Genomic DNA, 19,015 nt, shown 5'->3' with positions numbered 1-19,015 from the left:
TTTTGTGTTAAAACCTAATCTGAGATTTCATAAACCCTTTGAGACGGTTTTTAATTGGTCTTACCTAACCTTACTTTAAGGTCTTATCGTGGTCTTATGGTCTTACCTTATTTAAGATGTTAAGGCCTTTATATGTTGTATGAACATGCTAACGCCTGCTCGTCTTTATATTTCTAAAAACTATGCTGCAGCGCCACCTGCTGGTTGCATGTTGAGATCATTTGAACAGCCAAGTGTTACTTTACATTGGTAACCCTCTATTTTCAGTCATTTTCAGTTGTGAGATAATCAGTCATGAGTAAAAACAAATGCAAAATAAGGGTATTTCCGCATTGATACTGGGGGCTTAAAAACCTCTTCTGTTGTGGTGCTGCAAGCATGCTGATACGTGTCAATCCAAGACTGCACAGTTAAAGCACACGACAATCCATTTTTGGTTTACTTTATTTTTCTTTTTAAGAGTATTACCATTTTTAAAAATGCAAAAATATGGAAAAATACACCCGAGTTACAATTATTGCACATAAACCACAATGCACCATTACAAAATACTCATAAAAAGACACACTAGAAATATATAGATATGGTTAGAATTTACTATGAAAATGCTACATTTACTGTATGATAACAAGTCTAACATAAAATCTATATAAAATCTGTAAACTCATATAAAAGTAAACTTCATCCTCACTGGGTTCTTCAGAGGTAGACAACTGGAAGGAAAACTGCAAAAAGAGAGACAACACCACAACAACCAGGGTAAAGTGCCACTATTTTGCATCAGATACAATGCTTTGATTTTCAATCAACCAACACAAAACTAACAAAATCACAAAATGATGTAGACATACGTCGCTAACAGGAAAGGCTACACTCCTACACTATCAGGAACTGCTGACTCATATTTCAATGAGAATGACAGTCAACAGTTTGTGTTTCTTCATAAGATTGTCTTCTCTCACAGTTGACCGTAGACTCTTTTACAGAAACAGTTCTTTATTGATCCACATGAGGGTGCGTGTGTCGTTGGGTTTACACTCATACTCGATACTGTTGAAGCTGTTCCCCCATTGGCAGTGGTCTCTCTTGTTGTAGTTGTAGAACTTGACCTGCCAGACAGTCTCAAAAAGCCCTGCCTGAGTGAACTGTCGAGCACAGAAACGGCATATCAGGTGAAAGCCTTATTTTTACGGTCACATACTTCTTCAGGCTGTTATAATGTATTCATAGTTTTGAATCCCAGTGAGCTGCACTGCTTTACTTCGTATTCCCATTTGAAAATCAATCAGCTCCTCGGGTTGTCAGTTCTCACCTGTATGTTGACCTGAACAGGCTGCCTCTCTCCGCTTTTGGTGTGTGTTACTCCCTCAGTGTCATACATCCCGGTGTACACTACAGACTGAGGGTCTTTAGACTGCTGCTCCAGAGGAAAAGTCACTCCGCCAATAGTCATGGATCTGAGGAATAAGACATGTAGGTGAGACAGGGAGAGACCGTCACAACAACAACCAAAAATAAACTACACTGGAAAAAAACAACAAGTAAATTTACTTAATTTTTATTTGGCAAGTTTTTGCACGCAATTTTTAAAAGTAAAATCTACTTCACTCATTTAAGTAAAATTAGCAAAGGAAATAATTAAATTTCACATGCAGTTAGAGTTTAATGAGTAATTTCAACTTAATTATTTTAAGTTTACTCTGCAGTTCTCAAGTTTTCACTCAGCCATGGTTTGTAACCTTTAATCAAACATCATAGCACTGAAAAGAAATGTTATTAAAGCATGTGGATCACTTACAAATACGTACGTAAGCAAGTCGACGGGTCATTATTGTTTTTAAGGTTATATGTTGACTCAATGTAGTAACAACCGAATAAAGACAGAGACCTCAACACATGATACACAATGACGGTAACAATCAGTGAATAGTTTTAGAGTATGACTGAACTCTAGATGTCACAAAACTAGTGCTGTCAAATGATTAATTGTGATTAATCACATCCAAAATAAAAGTTTTTGTTTACATAGAATATGTGTGTGTACTGTGCATATTTATTATGTATATATAGACACACACATACAGTATATATTTTCAAAATATTTACATGTATTTACATGCGTATATTTATATTCATATGATTTATATTATATCTAATTTTTTTATATGTAAACATAACATATTTTACTTAAATATGTACATGCATATGTGTATTTATATATACATAATAAATATATACAGTACACACACATATATTAGGCTATATAAACAAAAACTTTTATTTTTGGATGTGATTAATTGTGATTAATCGTTTGACAGCACTACACAAAACAGCAAGTTACTTAACCTAACAACAAAAGCAACCACAAAACAGTGTAAATACATCTTGAAAACAGCAAAAAATGTCCAAGTGCATGATGGGAACAATGTGTTCATGACTTTGATATTTACTTAAACAATCTTTGTAAAAATAAAAAACAATTCCAAGTAAAATAAGTTCAAATTTTAAATTCTACAAGCCTAATATTGAATTTACTCTTTTTTTATTCTTGCCTGAACTCAGTTATTTAATGCAGAAATTGCATTTGTTTTTTCTGTATTATATACTTCACCACAAAATCATTTTTATCAGTGTACACCAGCTACATTTGACAGTTTACATAGGAGTAAATACTGATTGTCTATAATATGATTTCCTTATCACGATTTAGCATGTTAAAAACCTTTTCAACATTATGAACATCACTGTGCGTGCATATAGCCTACAGTATATGCATAGAAGGAAAGCATATGATAAAGTAACACATACAGAATGAAACACAAATTTAGATCTATTTGAATTGTAACACACCTTTGCTTAGATATTTGTAGGCCTACATGTGACAAAGAATACATGCATTACAACATGAAGCCAGTCAGACACGGCTGATGCCTTAATCGTCTGGATTTGACTGCCAAAGGAAGCAATCTGTCAGCTCCCTCTGTCAGTGCATGAAGCACAATCCTGTAGGATAAGCCCCACAATCATGACATCCCATATGTATCATCACATGCTACATACGAAATTCTTTGTTGCTTTGTTTTAATTTATTTATGGTAATAACATGGTATTTACTGTGCTATACAATGGTACAATTGGTCATTTGTAATTTTACACCATAAAATAAACATCGTTTATTTGTTTCTATAATCATTAAACATATCACTCAATGAAAACAAAGCTTTATTCAAAACAAGAAATTTACGATCAAAGTGAGACAAACAATAATATAATATTTCAGTTTCTGATAGACAAATTACTATCTACTCACGTCGCCTCAACCGCTCCCGGTTTCACGACCACGTCGATCTTGTATTTAGTTCCCGTCAATAATTTGATGGTTCGGGTCTGACCGAATCTGGTCCCGTCCGATTTGAAGTAGACGGATCCGTTATTCGGAGTGGTTTTGAGCGAAACGCCGATTTTAATCAGTTGGGGTATGTCAGCCATGATGCCAAATGATGCGGAAAGGCAGTCAGGTGCGAGAAAACAGGTCAAGATATTTCAGCCTGAACTAAATCGTAACGCGTGAAAAACGCATCGCAGAAAGCACGTCCAAAGTCATGTCTGCTGTTCCTGTCCATAATCCCGAACAGTAATCCGAACAAGCGCGTGTCTGTGTGACCTAATGAGATCAAGAGCGAGGCGGTGGATCCCACTCCAGATTAACCCGATACAGCATTTGTGTTTTGGGCTAATTGATCATTTAAATATGCTTCTGCCGAAATTAGTGACTTCAAGTACCATTGTTGCCCAATGACACCAAGTGTGCCACTGAGCAATAGCATCAAAAAACCATGGCAGGCTATCCGTCTATATCCTATCGTGGTTTTTTTACCACACTGCAAGAAATGCTTTTCTTACTTAGATTTTATGTATTGTTTTTCAGACAAAATATCTAAACATTCTTAAATCAACAAGGATTTTCTAGACAAGTAAAAAATATTTTATTGTATTCAGAAAAGAGCCAAATAATCTGCCAATGGGGTAAGCAAAAAAAAAAAAACTTATTTAAAACAGAAAACAAGATTATTTTTCTTGCCCTGTTGGCTATTGGCAGATTATTTTGCTTGTGTCAAGCAAAAACCCACTTAATTTTGACTTGTTTTTTTCTTGTTTAAGAATTTTTAGATATATTGGCTGGAAACAAGACATAAAATCTAAGTAAGAAAAGCATTTATTTATTTATTTATTTATTTATTTATTTATTTATGTGCAGTGCATGGCAATATCACACATTTTTGGGAATCAAATAATTGTATTTCTTTAACTTCCTTGATGTTGTCATGATTGGGGCTGTGGGTCTCCCCTCAGCCTCCTGAGGTCGCTGTTCCTACACTGCACTTCCTGATTGCATTCACCTGTCTTTGTCATTAGCACTGATTTCACTCACATCTGTTCACTATCATCTGGTCTTTAAGAACTCTCACCTTTCACTCCTGTTTCATGGCTGCATTGTCTTCTGTGTATTTTGTGTTTCAGATCCTGTCTCTTGACCGTGTTTCTTGTTTTGTTCAGCTTATGTTTCAGTTTATGTTTAGTCTGCCGTGTTGGCTTTTTGTTTGGTTTGTTTTGTTATTATTCTCATTAAAACATCTACTCACCTGCATTTGGACCCAGACCTCCTATTTCCAACGTGACAGAATGCAGCCATCCACTATGGGTCCAGCGGGGAGTTTTTTTTTTCGGAGACGACTCTGTCCGATCGGATGGCGGCTATTCACGCCCATATGGCGGCGATGGACGCCTATGAGGCGGTGGCTGCGCTGGAGCGCGTCCGCCTCGGGGCGAAGGCAGAGACGTTCCTTCGGGGGATGGCAGCCGCGCAGGGCTGACGCGGCCGTGACCGCGCTCTCTGTTCCGGAAGCGGCTGTGGCCGCGCTCTCTGTTCCTGACGCCTCGGAGACCACAATCTCTGTTCCTGACGCGACGGCGACCGCTGTCTCTGTTCCTGACGAGGAGGCGATCGCTGTTTCTGTTCCTGACGTGGCCCTCACCGCGCTCTCTGTTCCTGACGCGGAGGCGACCGCGCTCTCTGTTCCTGACGCCTCGGAGACCACAATCTCTGTTCCTGACGCGACGGCGACCGCTGTCTCTGTTCCTGACGCGGAGGCGATCGCTGTTTCTGTTCCTGACGCGGCCCTCACCGCGCTCTCTGTTCCTGACGCGGAGGCGACCGCGCTCTCTGTTCCTGACGCGGAGGCGACCGCGCTCTCTGTTCCTGATGCGGAGGCGACCGCTGTCTCTGTTCCTGACGCGGAGGCGACCGCGCTCTCTGTTCCTGACGCGGAGGCGACCGCTGTCTCTGTTTCTTGACGCGGAGGCGACCGCGCTCTCTGTTCCTGACGCGGCAGTGACCGCTGTCTCTGTTCCTGACGCGGAGGCGACCGAGCTCTCTGTTCCTGATGTGGAGGCGACTGCGCTCTCTGTTCCTGACGCGGAAGCGATCGCTGTTTCTGTTCCTGACGCGGAGGCGACCGAACTCTCTGTTCCTGACGTGGCGGCGACTGCGCTCTCTGTTCCTGATGTGGAGGCGACCGAGCTCTCTGTTCCTGACGCGGAGGCGACCGCGCTCTCTGTTCCTGACGCGGAGGCGACCGCGCTCTCTGTTCCTGACGCGGCAGCGACCGCTGTCTCTGTTCCTGACGCGGAGGCGACCGAGCTCTCTGTTCCTGATGTGGAGGCGACTGCGCTCTCTGTTCCTGATGTGGAGGCGACTGCGCTCTCTGTTCCTGACGCGGAGGCGATCGCTGTTTCTGTTCCTGACGCGGAGGCGACCGAGCTCTCTGTTCCTGACGTGGCGGCGACTGCGCTCTCTGTTCCTGATGTGGAGGCGACCGCGCTCTCTGTTCCTGACGCGGCGGCGACCGCTGTCTCTGTTCCTGACGCGGAGGCGACCGAGCTCTCTGTTCCTGATGTGGAGGCGACCGAGCTCTCTGTTCCTGATGTGGAGGCGACTGCGCTCTCTGTTCCTGACGCGGAGGCGATCGCTGTTTCTGTTCCTGACGCGGCCCTCACCGCGCTTTCTGTTCCTGACGCGGAGGCGATCGCTGTTTCTGTTCCTGACGCGGAGGCGACCGAGCTCTCTGTTCCTGATGTGGAGGCGACTGCGCTCTCTGTTCCTGATGTGGAGGCGACTGCGCTCTCTGTTCCTGACGCAGAGGCGATCGCTGTTTCTGTTCCTGACGCGGAGGCGACCGAGCTCTCTGTTCCTGATGTGGAGGCGACCGAGCTCTCTGTTCCTGACGTGGCGGCGACTGCGCTCTCTGTTCCTGATGTGGAGGCGACCGAGCTCTCTGTTCCTGACGCGGCGGCGACCGCTGTCTCTGTTCCTGACGCGGAGGCGACCGAGCTCTCTGTTCCTGACGCGGCGGCGACCGCTGTCTCTGTTCCTGACGCGGAGGCGACCGAGCTCTCTGTTCCTGATGTGGAGGCGACCGAGCTCTCTGTTCCTGATGTGGAGGCGACTGCGCTCTCTGTTCCTGACGCGGAGGCGATCGCTGTTTCTGTTCCTGACACGGCCCTCACCGCGCTTTCTGTTCCTGACGCGGAGGCGACTGCGCTCTCTGTTCCTGATGTGGAGGCGACCGAGCTCTCTGTTCCTGATGTGGAGGCGACCGAGCTCTCTGTTCCTGACGCGGCGGCGACCGCTGTCTCTGTTCCTGACGCGGAGGCGACCGAGCTCTCTGTTCCTGATGTGGAGGCGACCGAGCTCTCTGTTCCTGATGTGGAGGCGACCGAGCTCTCTGTTCCTGATGTGGAGGCGACTGCGCTCTCTGTTCCTGACGCGGAGGCGATCGCTGTTTCTGTTCCTGACGCGGCCCTCACCGCGCTTTCTGTTCCTGACGCGGAGGCGACCGCCCTCTCTGTTCCTGACGCGGAGGCGACCGCCCTCTCTGTTCCTGACGCGGAGGCGGCCGCGCTCTCTGTTCCTGACGCGGAGGCGACCACGCTCTCTGTTCCTGACGCGGAGGCGACCGCACTCTCTGTTCCTGACGCGGAGGCGACCGCGCTCTCTGTTCCTGACGCGGAGGCGACTGCGCTCTCTGTTCCTGACGCGGAGGCGACCGCGCTCTCTGTTCCTGACGCGGAGGCGACTGCGCTCTCTGTTCCTGATGTGGAGGCGACTGCGCTCTCTGTTCCTGACACGGCCCTCACCGCGCTTTCTGTTCCTGACGCGGAGGCGACTGCGCTCTCTGTTCCTGATGTGGAGGCGACCGAGCTCTCTGTTCCTGATGTGGAGGCGACCGAGCTCTCTGTTTCTGACGCGGCGGCGACCGCTGTCTCTGTTCCTGACGCGGAGGCGACCGAGCTCTCTGTTCCTGATGTGGAGGCGACCGAGCTCTCTGTTCCTGATGTGGAGGCGACCGAGCTCTCTGTTCCTGATGTGGAGGCGACTGCGCTCTCTGTTCCTGACGCGGAGGCGATCGCTGTTTCTGTTCCTGACGCGGCCCTCACCGCGCTTTCTGTTCCTGACGCGGAGGCGACCGCCCTCTCTGTTCCTGACGCGGAGGCGACCGCCCTCTCTGTTCCTGACGCGGAGGCGGCCGCGCTCTCTGTTCCTGACGCGGAGGCGACCGCGCTCTCTGTTCCTGACGCGGAGGCGACCGCCCTCTCTGTTCCTGACGCGGAGGCGGCTGCGCTCTCTGTTCCTGACGCGGAGGCGACCGCGCTCTCTGTTCCTGACGCGGAGGCGACTGCGCTCTCTGTTCCTGATGTGGAGGCGACCGAGCTCTCTGTTCCTGACGCGGAGGCGATCGCTGTTTCTGTTCCTGACGCGGCCCTCACCGCACTTTCTGTTCCTGACGCGGAGGCGACCGCGCTCTCTGTTCCTGATGCGGAGGCGACCGCTGTCTCTGTTCCTGACGCGGAGGCGACCGCGCTCTCTGTTCCTGACGCGGAGGCGACCGCTGTCTCTGTTCCTGACGCGGAGGCGACCGCGCTCTCTGTTCCTGACGCGGCAGTGACCGCTGTCTCTGTTCCTGACGCGGAGGCGACTGCGCTCTCTGTTCCTGATGTGGAGGCGACCGAGCTCTCTGTTCCTGACGCGGAGGCGACCGCGCTCTCTGTTCCTGACGCGGAGGCGACCGCGCTCTCTGTTCCTGACGCGGCAGCGACCGCTGTCTCTGTTCCTGACGCGGAGGCGACCGAGCTCTCTGTTCATGATGTGGAGGCGACTGCGCTCTCTGTTCCTGATGTGGAGGCGACTGCGCTCTCTGTTCCTGACGCGGAGGCGATCGCTGTTTCTGTTCCTGACGCGGAGGCGACCGAGCTCTCTGTTCCTGACGTGGCGGCGACTGCGCTCTCTGTTCCTGATGTGGAGGCGACCGAGCTCTCTGTTCCTGACGCGGCGGCGACCGCTGTCTCTGTTCCTGACGCGGAGGCGACCGAGCTCTCTGTTCCTGACGCGGAGGCGACCGAGCTCTCTGTTCCTGACGCGGCCCTCACCGCACTTTCTGTTCCTGACGCGGAGGCGACCGCGCTCTCTGTTCCTGATGCGGAGGCGACCGCTGTCTCTGTTCCTGACGCGGAGGCGACCGCGCTCTCTGTTCCTGACGCGGAGGCGACCGCTGTCTCTGTTCCTGACGCGGAGGCGACCGCGCTCTCTGTTCCTGACGCGGAGGCGACCGCGCTCTCTGTTCCTGACGCGGCAGCGACCGCTGTCTCTGTTCCTGACGCGGAGGCGACCGAGCTCTCTGTTCATGATGTGGAGGCGACTGCGCTCTCTGTTCCTGATGTGGAGGCGACTGCGCTCTCTGTTCCTGACGCGGAGGCGATCGCTGTTTCTGTTCCTGACGCGGAGGCGACCGAGCTCTCTGTTCCTGACGTGGCGGCGACTGCGCTCTCTGTTCCTGATGTGGAGGCGACCGAGCTCTCTGTTCCTGACGCGGCGGCGACCGCTGTCTCTGTTCCTGACGCGGAGGCGACCGAGCTCTCTGTTCCTGATGTGGAGGCGACCGAGCTCTCTGTTCCTGATGTGGAGGCGACTGCGCTCTCTGTTCCTGACGCGGAGGCGATCGCTGTTTCTGTTCCTGACGCGGCCCTCACCGCGCTTTCTGTTCCTGACGCGGAGGCGATCGCTGTTTCTGTTCCTGACGCGGAGGCGACCGAGCTCTCTGTTCCTGATGTGGAGGCGACTGCGCTCTCTGTTCCTGATGTGGAGGCGACTGCGCTCTCTGTTCCTGACGCAGAGGCGATCGCTGTTTCTGTTCCTGACGCGGAGGCGACCGAGCTCTCTGTTCCTGATGTGGAGGCGACCGAGCTCTCTGTTCCTGACGTGGCGGCGACTGCGCTCTCTGTTCCTGATGTGGAGGCGACCGCTGTCTCTGTTCCTGACGCGGAGGCGACCGAGCTCTCTGTTCCTGACGCGGCGGCGACCGCTGTCTCTGTTCCTGACGCGGAGGCGACCGAGCTCTCTGTTCCTGACGCGTCGGCGACCGCTGTCTCTGTTCCTGACGCGGAGGCGACCGAGCTCTCTGTTCCTGATGTGGAGGCGACCGAGCTCTCTGTTCCTGATGTGGAGGCGACTGCGCTCTCTGTTCCTGACGCGGAGGCGATCGCTGTTTCTGTTCCTGACACGGCCCTCACCGCGCTTTCTGTTCCTGACGCGGAGGCGACTGCGCTCTCTGTTCCTGATGTGGAGGCGACCGAGCTCTCTGTTCCTGATGTGGAGGCGACCGAGCTCTCTGTTCCTGACGCGGCGGCGACCGCTGTCTCTGTTCCTGACGTGGAGGCGACCGAGCTCTCTGTTCCTGATGTGGAGGCGACCGAGCTCTCTGTTCCTGATGTGGAGGCGACTGCGCTCTCTGTTCCTGACGCGGAGGCGATCGCTGTTTCTGTTCCTGACGCGGCCCTCACCGCGCTTTCTGTTCCTGACGCGGAGGCGACCGCCCTCTCTGTTCCTGACGCGGAGGCGACCGCGCTCTCTGTTCCTGACGCGGAGGCGACCGCCCTCTCTGTTCCTGACGCGGAGGCGGCTGCGCTCTCTGTTCCTGACGCGGAGGCGACCGCGCTCTCTGTTCCTGACGCGGAGGCGACTGCGCTCTCTGTTCCTGACGCGGAGGCGACCGCGCTCTCTGTTCCTGACGCGGAGGCGACTGCGCTCTCTGTTCCTGATGTGGAGGCGACTGCGCTCTCTGTTCCTGATGTGGAGGCGACCGAGCTCTCTGTTCCTGACGTGGCGGCGACCGCTGTCTCTGTTCCTGACGCGGAGGCGACCGAGCTCTCTGTTCCTGATGTGGAGGCGACCGAGCTCTCTGTTCCTGATGTGGAGGCGACTGCGCTCTCTGTTCCTGACGCGGAGGCGATCGCTGTTTCTGTTCCTGACGCGGCCCTCACCGCACTTTCTGTTCCTGACGCGGAGGCGATCGCTGTTTCTGTTCCTGACGCGGAGGCGACCGAGCTCTCTGTTCCTGATGTGGAGGCGACTGCGCTCTCTGTTCCTGATGTGGAGGCGACTGCGCTCTCTGTTCCTGACGCAGAGGCGATCGCTGTTTCTGTTCCTGACGCGGAGGCGACCGAGCTCTCTGTTCCTGATGTGGAGGCGACCGAGCTCTCTGTTCCTGACGTGGCGGCGACTGCGCTCTCTGTTCCTGATGTGGAGGCGACCGCTGTCTCTGTTCCTGACGCGGAGGCGACCGAGCTCTCTGTTCCTGACGCGGCGGCGACCGCTGTCTCTGTTCCTGACGCGGAGGCGACCGAGCTCTCTGTTCCTGACGCGGCGGCGACCGCTGTCTCTGTTCCTGACGCGGAGGCGACCGAGCTCTCTGTTCCTGATGTGGAGGCGACCGAGCTCTCTGTTCCTGACGTGGAGGCGACTGCGCTCTCTGTTCCTGACGCGGAGGCGATCGCTGTTTCTGTTCCTGACACGGCCCTCACCGCGCTTTCTGTTCCTGACGCGGAGGCGACTGCGCTCTCTGTTCCTGATGTGGAGGCGACTGCGCTCTCTGTTCCTGACGCAGAGGCGATCGCTGTTTCTGTTCCTGACGCGGAGGCGACCGAGCTCTCTGTTCCTGATGTGGAGGCGACCGAGCTCTCTGTTCCTGACGTGGCGGCGACTGCGCTCTCTGTTCCTGATGTGGAGGCGACCGCTGTCTCTGTTCCTGACGCGGAGGCGACCGAGCTCTCTGTTCCTGACGCGGCGGCGACCGCTGTCTCTGTTCCTGACGCGGAGGCGACCGAGCTCTCTGTTCCTGACGCGGCGGCGACCGCTGTCTCTGTTCCTGACGCGGAGGCGACCGAGCTCTCTGTTCCTGATGTGGAGGCGACCGAGCTCTCTGTTCCTGACGTGGAGGCGACTGCGCTCTCTGTTCCTGATGTGGAGGCGACCGCTGTCTCTGTTCCTGACGCGGAGGCGACCGAGCTCTCTGTTCCTGACGCGGCGGCGACCGCTGTCTCTGTTCCTGACGCGGAGGCGACCGAGCTCTCTGTTCCTGACGCGGCGGCGACCGCTGTCTCTGTTCCTGACGCGGAGGCGACCGAGCTCTCTGTTCCTGATGTGGAGGCGACCGAGCTCTCTGTTCCTGACGTGGAGGCGACTGCGCTCTCTGTTCCTGACGCGGAGGCGATCGCTGTTTCTGTTCCTGACACGGCCCTCACCGCGCTTTCTGTTCCTGACGCGGAGGCGACTGCGCTCTCTGTTCCTGATGTGGAGGCGACTGCGCTCTCTGTTCCTGACGCAGAGGCGATCGCTGTTTCTGTTCCTGACGCGGAGGCGACCGAGCTCTCTGTTCCTGATGTGGAGGCGACCGAGCTCTCTGTTCCTGACGTGGCGGCGACTGCGCTCTCTGTTCCTGATGTGGAGGCGACCGCTGTCTCTGTTCCTGACGCGGAGGCGACCGAGCTCTCTGTTCCTGACGCGGCGGCGACCGCTGTCTCTGTTCCTGACGCGGAGGCGACCGAGCTCTCTGTTCCTGACGCGGCGGCGACCGCTGTCTCTGTTCCTGACGCGGAGGCGACCGAGCTCTCTGTTCCTGATGTGGAGGCGACCGAGCTCTCTGTTCCTGACGTGGAGGCGACTGCGCTCTCTGTTCCTGACGCGGAGGCGATCGCTGTTTCTGTTCCTGACACGGCCCTCACCGCGCTTTCTGTTCCTGACGCGGAGGCGACTGCGCTCTCTGTTCCTGATGTGGAGGCGACCGAGCTCTCTGTTCCTGATGTGGAGGCGACCGAGCTCTCTGTTCCTGACGCGGCAGCGACCGCTGTCTCTGTTCCTGACGCGGAGGCGACCGAGCTCTCTGTTCCTGATGTGGAGGCGACCGAGCTCTCTGTTCCTGATGTGGAGGCGACTGCGCTCTCTGTTCCTGACGCGGAGGCGATCGCTGTTTCTGTTCCTGACGCGGCCCTCACCGCGCTTTCTGTTCCTGACGCGGAGGCGACCGCCCTCTCTGTTCCTGACGCGGAGGCGACCGCCCTCTCTGTTCCTGACGCGGAGGCGGCTGCGCTCTCTGTTCCTGACGCGGAGGCGACCGCGCTCTCTGTTCCTGACGCGGAGGCGACCGCCCTCTCTGTTCCTGACGCGGAGGCGGCCGCGCTCTCTGTTCCTGACGCGGAGGCGACCGCGCTCTCTGTTCCTGACGCGGAGGCGACCGCGCTCTCTGTTCCTGACGCGGAGGCGACCGCGCTCTCTGTTCCTGACGCGGAGGCGACCGCGCTCTCTGTTCCTGACGCGGAGGCGATCGCTGTTTCTGTTCCTGACGCGGCCCTCACCGCGCTTTCTGTTCCTGATGCGGAGGCGACCGCGCTCTCTGTTCCTGACGCGGAGGCGACCGAGCTCTCTGTTCCTGATGTGGAGGCGACCGAGCTCTCTGTTCCTGATGTGGAGGCGACCGAGCTCTCTATTCCTGATGTGGAGGCGACTGCGCTCTCTGTTCCTGACGCGGAGGCGATCGCTGTTTCTGTTCCTGACGCGGCCCTCACCGCGCTTTCTGTTCCTGACGCGGAGGCGACCGCCCTCTCTGTTCCTGACGCGGAGGCGACCGCCCTCTCTGTTCCCGACGCGGAGGCGGCTGCGCTCTCTGTTCCTGACGCGGAGGCGGCTGCGCTCTCTGTTCCTGACGCGGAGGCGACCGCCCTCTCTGTTCCTGACGCGGAGGCGGCTGCGCTCTCTGTTCCTGACGCGGAGGCGACCGCGCTCTCTGTTCCTGACGCGGAGGCGGCTGCGCTCTCTGTTCCTGACGCGGAGGCGACCGCGCTCTCTGTTCCTGACGCGGAGGCGACTGCGCTCTCTGTTCCTGACGCGGAGGCGACCGCGCTCTCTGTTCCTGACGCGGAGGCGACTGTGCTCTCTGTTCCTGACGCGGAGGCGATCGCTGTTTCTGTTCCTGACGCGGCCCTCACCGCGCTTTCTGTTCCTGATGCGGAGGCGACCGCGCTCTCTGTTCCTGACGCGGAGGCGACTGCGCTCTCTGTTCCTGACGCGGAGGCGATCGCTGTTTCTGTTCCTGACGCGGCCCTCACCGCGCTTTCTGTTCCTGACGCGGAGGCGGCCGCGCTCTCGGTTCCTGACGCGGAGGCGACCGCGCTCTCGGTTCCTGACACGGAGGCGACCGCGCTCTCGGTTCCTGACGCGGAGGCGATCGCTGTTTCTGTTCCTGACGCGGCCCTCACCGCGCTTTCTGTTCCTGACGCGGAGGCGACCGCCCTCTCTGTTCCTGACGCGGAGGCGGCCGCGCTCTCTGTTCCTGACGCGGAGGCGACCGCGCTCTCTGTTCCTGACGCGGAGGCGACCGCCCTCTCTGTTCCTGACGCGGAGGCGACCGCCCTCTCTGTTCCTGACGCGGAGGCGGCTGCGCTCTCTGTTCCTGACGCGGAGGCGACCGCGCTCTCTGTTCCTGACGCGGAGGCGACTGCGCTCTCTGTTCCTGACGCGGAGGCGACCGCGCTCTCTGTTCCTGACGCGGAGGCGACTGCGCTCTCTGTTCCTGACGCGGAGGCGATCGCTGTTTCTGTTCCTGACGCGGCCCTCACCGCGCTTTCTGTTCCTGATGCGGAGGCGACCGCGCTCTCTGTTCCTGACGCGGAGGCGACTGCGCTCTCTGTTCCTGACGCGGAGGCGATCGCTGTTTCTGTTCCTGACGCGGCCCTCACCGCGCTTTCTGTTCCTGACGCGGAGGCGGCCGCGCTCTCGGTTCCTGACGCGGAGGCGACCGCGCTCTCGGTTCCTGACGCGGAGGCGACCGCGCTCTCGGTTCCTGACGCGGAGGCGATCGCTGTTTCTGTTCCTGACGCGGCCCTCACCGCGCTTTCTTTTCCTGATGCGGAGGCGACCGCGCTCTCTGTTCCTGACGCGGAGGCGACTGCGCTCTCGGTTCCTGACGCGGAGGCGACTGCGCTCTCGGTTCCTGACGCGGAGGCGACTGCGCTCTCGGTTCCTGACGCGGAGGCGACTGCGCTCTCTGTTCCTGACGCGGAGGCGACTGCGCTCTCGGTTCCTGACGCGGAAGTGACCGCGCTCCCTGTTCCTGATGCGGAAGTGACCGTTGTCTTTGTGCCTGACGCGCCGGAGACCGCTATCTCTGTTCCTGACGCGGAAGTGACCGCTGTCTTTGTGCCTGACGCGCCGGAGACCGCTATCTCTGTTCCTGACGCGGAGGCGGGGCCGGCTCGCGTTCCTCGGGTGGCGAGGCCGGTCCATGGGACTCCGCTGCACGGGCCTGGCCCGCCATCCCTCCCCCTGAGTTGCCTTCCTCCGTTCCTCCTCCCTCCAGACTTTGGGAACGTCTGGGAGCCGTTCCGTAGGGAGGGGGTACTGTCATGATCGGGGCTGTGGGTCTCCCCTCAGCCTCCTGAGGTCGCTGTTCCTACACTGCACTTCCTGATTGCATTCACCTGTCTTTGTCATTAGCACTGATTTCACTCACATCTGTTCACAATCATCTGGTCACAATCAAGAACTCTCACCTTTCACTCCTGTTTCATGGCTGCATTGTCTTCTGTCTTCTGTGTATTTTGTGTTTCAGATCCTGGCTCTTGACCGTGTTTCTTGTTTTGTTCAGCTTATGTTTCAGTTTATGTTTAGTCTGCCGTGTTGGCTTTTTGTTTGGTTTGTTTTGTTATTATTCTCATTAAAACATCTACTCACCTGTATTTAGACCCAGACCTCCTATTTCCAACGTGACAGATGTACCTTGTGCTGTAAATTATAGGGATGCACCGATACGAATCGGCTGTGTGTAGTATATACGGCTCAACGTGAAATCACGCACCTGATGGCATTTACCGCTGATTACAGAACCGGCTTTACTGACAAAACGCGCAAGTGATCGGCCGATAAGGATCGGTGCATCCCTAGTAAATTACATGGTAGACTTAATAATCAGAACCCTGGCAGGCTATCAAAATACAAATCACAACGGTATTTGATTTGGCAATCATTTATTACAATACAATATTTGGGCCATTCCTGGGATTCGGTGCCTTTTGTCTCCCCAATAAAGATTATGATAGTATTGACTTACAATTTTCAACAACATTAATTTTGTTGTCTTTGACAAAACTATTCCCTCTGACCTTTAAGCATATTTAAGTTTTTTTAATAATAATACTTCTAAACATTTTACAGTATTTTCAACCACCAAATATCATTTTTCCTATGTCCCCAGGCCATTTTGATGATGAAAATAACACTTAATATGAGCATTTAAAAAATAAAAAATAAAAAATTTCTCACATTGTTTGGTATAGCAAGTGAACTGCGCATTATCGTGCCATCTCGAAGAGGCACACAATTACTTTCACAGACTTTCACATTAAATGAAATGAAATGACCTGCCCAACTCAATCTGAACAGCTGAGTCCTTAGCCATCTTCAAGAATCGGCTAAAAACACATCTCTTGCATCTTTATTTGACCCTCTAACTCTAGCACCCTCTATTCTAATTCTATTCTTAAAAAAATAATAATAATAATAATTTGCCCATTTAGACTTATACTCAACTCATTTACTTACTTTCTTAAAAAAAAAAAAATAACACTAGCTTGCTTTTTCTTTTTTATTCTATCTATTTTCTATTAATTTATTTAAAAAGAAAAAAAACTTGATATGTGTACTGTGTTAGGCTAAATGAGACTTGTTATAGCACTTTTGTTGATTTTGATTGCTTCCATTGTCCTCTTTTGTAAGTCCCTTTGGATAAAAGTGTCTGCTAAGTGTCTAAATGTTGGAATATATATACATTAGAGAAAACTATTACTGATATATTTCAGTAATAGTTTTCTCTAATGTATATATATTCCAAGTATTAAATTCATTAAAAAAAGGGTAAAGGTTTTTAGCTTGTCCCTCAAAATATTGTCCACCCTGTTATATTTGACTTCAGGACCTTTAAATGAAAGTTGGAAAAAAGGAAATTACATCTTCAAATGGCTGACATCTTTTAATTAGAGGGAAAATGACTAGGGAAGGTGAGAAAGAGATTCTGCTTTGTTAATTGTCTTATTTATTTATTCATTTTTTACTTATTTTATCTTTCTAATCTGATGTGATCAACTTCAACATGTCCACCCTGTTAAATGGAATAAGAAAAATAAATAAATTCTTATTTGTAAAAGTATAATAAAAAAAAAAAAAAAAACTTGTTAGCTTTTTTTGTGTGCTGATTTTAGGTCAGAATGTCTACTCTGTTAGTGTTCACCCTGTTACGTCAGAAAACCCAACAGAATGGACACATTTAGTATGGATCCTTACATTTATATACCTTAGATTGACCAAAATAATTTTTCACATATTTTACATCTCCCTATCATAATTACACAAGAATTTATATAAAAAAGATAATAATAATAATAATAATAATAATAATAATAATAAAATAAAAACGTTTATTTTTTATGTTATGATGTCCTGAAGGCACTGCATACTTTCCCTTAACAGTGTGGACATAAAAATAGTGATATTTGGTGGTTTATAATGCTGTAAAATGTTTGAATTGTAAAATATATATGTGACCCAGGACCACAAAACCAGTCATAAGGTTAAATTTTACAAAACTGAGATGTATACATCATATGTAAGCTCAATAAATAAGCTTTCTATTGATATATGGTTTGTTAGGATAGGACAATATTTGGCTGAGATACAACTATTCGAAAATCTGGAATCTGAGGGTGCAAAAAAATCAAAATACTGAGAAAATCACCTTTAAAGTTGTCCAAATTAAGTTCTTAACAATGCATATTACTAATCAAAAATTACATTTTGATATATTTATAGTAGGAATTTTACAAAAAATCTTCATGGAACATGATATTTACTTCATTTCCGAATGATTTTTGGCATAAAAGAAAAATCTATAATTTTGACCCATACAATGTATGTTTGGCTATTGCTACAAATATACCCCAGCGACTTAAGACTGGTTTTGTGGTCCAGGGTCACACATATATATATATATATATATATATATATATATATATATATATATATATTGTGGCCGGGCGGGGAACAGCACGACAAGACAAGACTTTTAGTTGAGCCCCGGAGGGTGAGTTTATTGAACAGACTTAAGTGAAACGGTGAAGTGGCAGGTGAATGTGCGTCGGTGCTCCGTGAGAGGTGAAGTCCTTGTCGTGCAGAATTCCCCAGGAAGGTGCAAGCAAACGGGTAGGTGCTTGAAGGTGAGTTCGCGGTGGTGGCGGTGTCCAGAAGTGACGGTGGCCAATCGTTCACGGCGAATCTGTAGGGGGAAATGAGAGCAGAGAGCAGGTAAGCTTCAACCTCATCGGAGATAGTTTCTCAGTGATCTGTGGTGAGCAACCGGCTTTTGTAGGGGCGGCGTCCGTGAACGATTGGTCCGTGGTGATGAGGTCCAGGTGTTTGGCGTGAGTTGCCAGGGCGACGCTGATTGTGCCTCGGGACTCCCGCCACACTCCCCCCCCCAAGCGACGTCCTGGTCCTGGTGGCAGAAACAAAAGGGGAGACAGGGGGTGGGAGGGGAATGACCCCTGACAGACCTGCATACGCTGCCCAAGACCGAGAGAGTCCGTCAGCGTTGGAGTTGCTGGATCCGGCCCGGTGGCGCACATCGAAGTGGAAGTCCTGGAGCGAGAGGAACCACCTCGTGACCCGGGCGTTAGTGTCTTTGGCCCGGGCCATCCACTGTAGCGGTGCATGATCTGTAAACAGTGTAAAATGTCGACCTAATAAATAGTACCTCAGCTCCAGGACTGCCCACTTGATGGCGAGAGCTTCTTTCTCTACCGCGGCGTAGTTGCGCTCGGCCTTGGACAGCTTCCGGCTGATGTACACAATCGGATGCTCCTCTCCCTCCTGGACCTGGGAGAGCACGGCCCCCAATCCCGTGTCGGAGGCATCCGTTTGGAGCAGGAAGGGACAGTTGAAGTCTGGGGCACGCAGGACGGGCTCGGTGGTCAGGGCCTCCTTGATGCGCCGGAAGGCCTCCTCGGTTTCCCCAGACCAACGGATCCGCTCTGGCTGTCCCTTCCTGGTCAGGTCTGTCAGAGGGGCGGCTATAGAGGAAAAGCCGGGGATAAAGCACCGATAATAACCCGCCAACCCCAAGAAGGCACGTACCTGCGACTTGGTGGATGGCTTAGGGGCATCCATAATGGCTTTGACCTTGTCCTCCTGAGGCCGGATGAGTCCTCTTCCCACTTTGAAGCCGAGGTACCTGCCTTCGTTCATGGCTAGGTGGCATTTGCGGGGGTTGGCGGTTAGTCCAGCCCGGCGAAGCTCCAACAGCACCCTGCGCAGCCGCTCCAGGTGGTCTTCCCACGCCTCCGAGTGGATGACCACGTCGTCGAGGTACGCTGCGGCATAGGCCTGATGGGGACGGAGGATTACATCCATTAGTCGTTGAAAGGTGGCGGGGGCCCCATGCAGGCCAAAGGGGAGAACCCGGTACTGCCAGTGCCCCGAGGGCGTCGAGAAGGCCGTTTTGGGCTTGGCGTCGGCCGAGAGGGGGACTTGCCAGTAGCCTTTGGTGAGGTCGAGTGTTGTGATGTACCGAGCCCTCCC

The 19,015-nt window shown here is 52.6% G+C and overlaps 1 protein-coding gene across 1 annotated transcript; it reads right to left on the bottom strand.

The window, feature by feature from the left end:
- Window positions 1-425: 425 nt before the first annotated feature.
- Window positions 426-3,790, bottom strand: cnrip1b (cannabinoid receptor interacting protein 1b). The gene is made up of 3 exons (XM_073834305.1): window positions 3,311-3,790; window positions 1,313-1,457; window positions 426-1,145 (listed from the first exon to the last, which is right to left on the bottom strand). Exons 1-3 carry the CDS (start codon window positions 3,487-3,489, stop codon window positions 981-983), a joined length of 489 nt encoding a protein of 162 aa, XP_073690406.1. The 5' UTR covers window positions 3,490-3,790; the 3' UTR covers window positions 426-980.
- Between the last annotated feature and the right edge of the window lie 15,225 nt (window positions 3,791-19,015).

This window comes from Garra rufa, chromosome 2 (genome assembly GCF_049309525.1).
Source record: "Garra rufa chromosome 2, GarRuf1.0, whole genome shotgun sequence".
NCBI lineage: Eukaryota > Metazoa > Chordata > Actinopteri > Cypriniformes > Cyprinidae > Garra > Garra rufa.
Note: the sequence above shows the minus strand (reverse complement) of the source record. Positions and strands in the feature narration are given on the sequence as shown.

Bases quoted from the DNA above. Each gene is read 5' to 3' on its own strand.
- cnrip1b (XM_073834305.1), bottom strand. From the start codon at position 3,489: ATGGCTGACATACCCCAACTGATTAAAATCGGCGTTTCGCTCAAAACC. The intron at 1,458-3,310 runs GTGAGTAGATAG...CTTATTCCTCAG, and splicing joins CCGGGAGCGGTTGAGGCGAC to ATCCATGACTATTGGCGGAG. The intron at 1,146-1,312 runs GTGAGAACTGAC...TGTGCTCGACAG, and splicing joins CTGTTCAGGTCAACATACAG to TTCACTCAGGCAGGGCTTTT.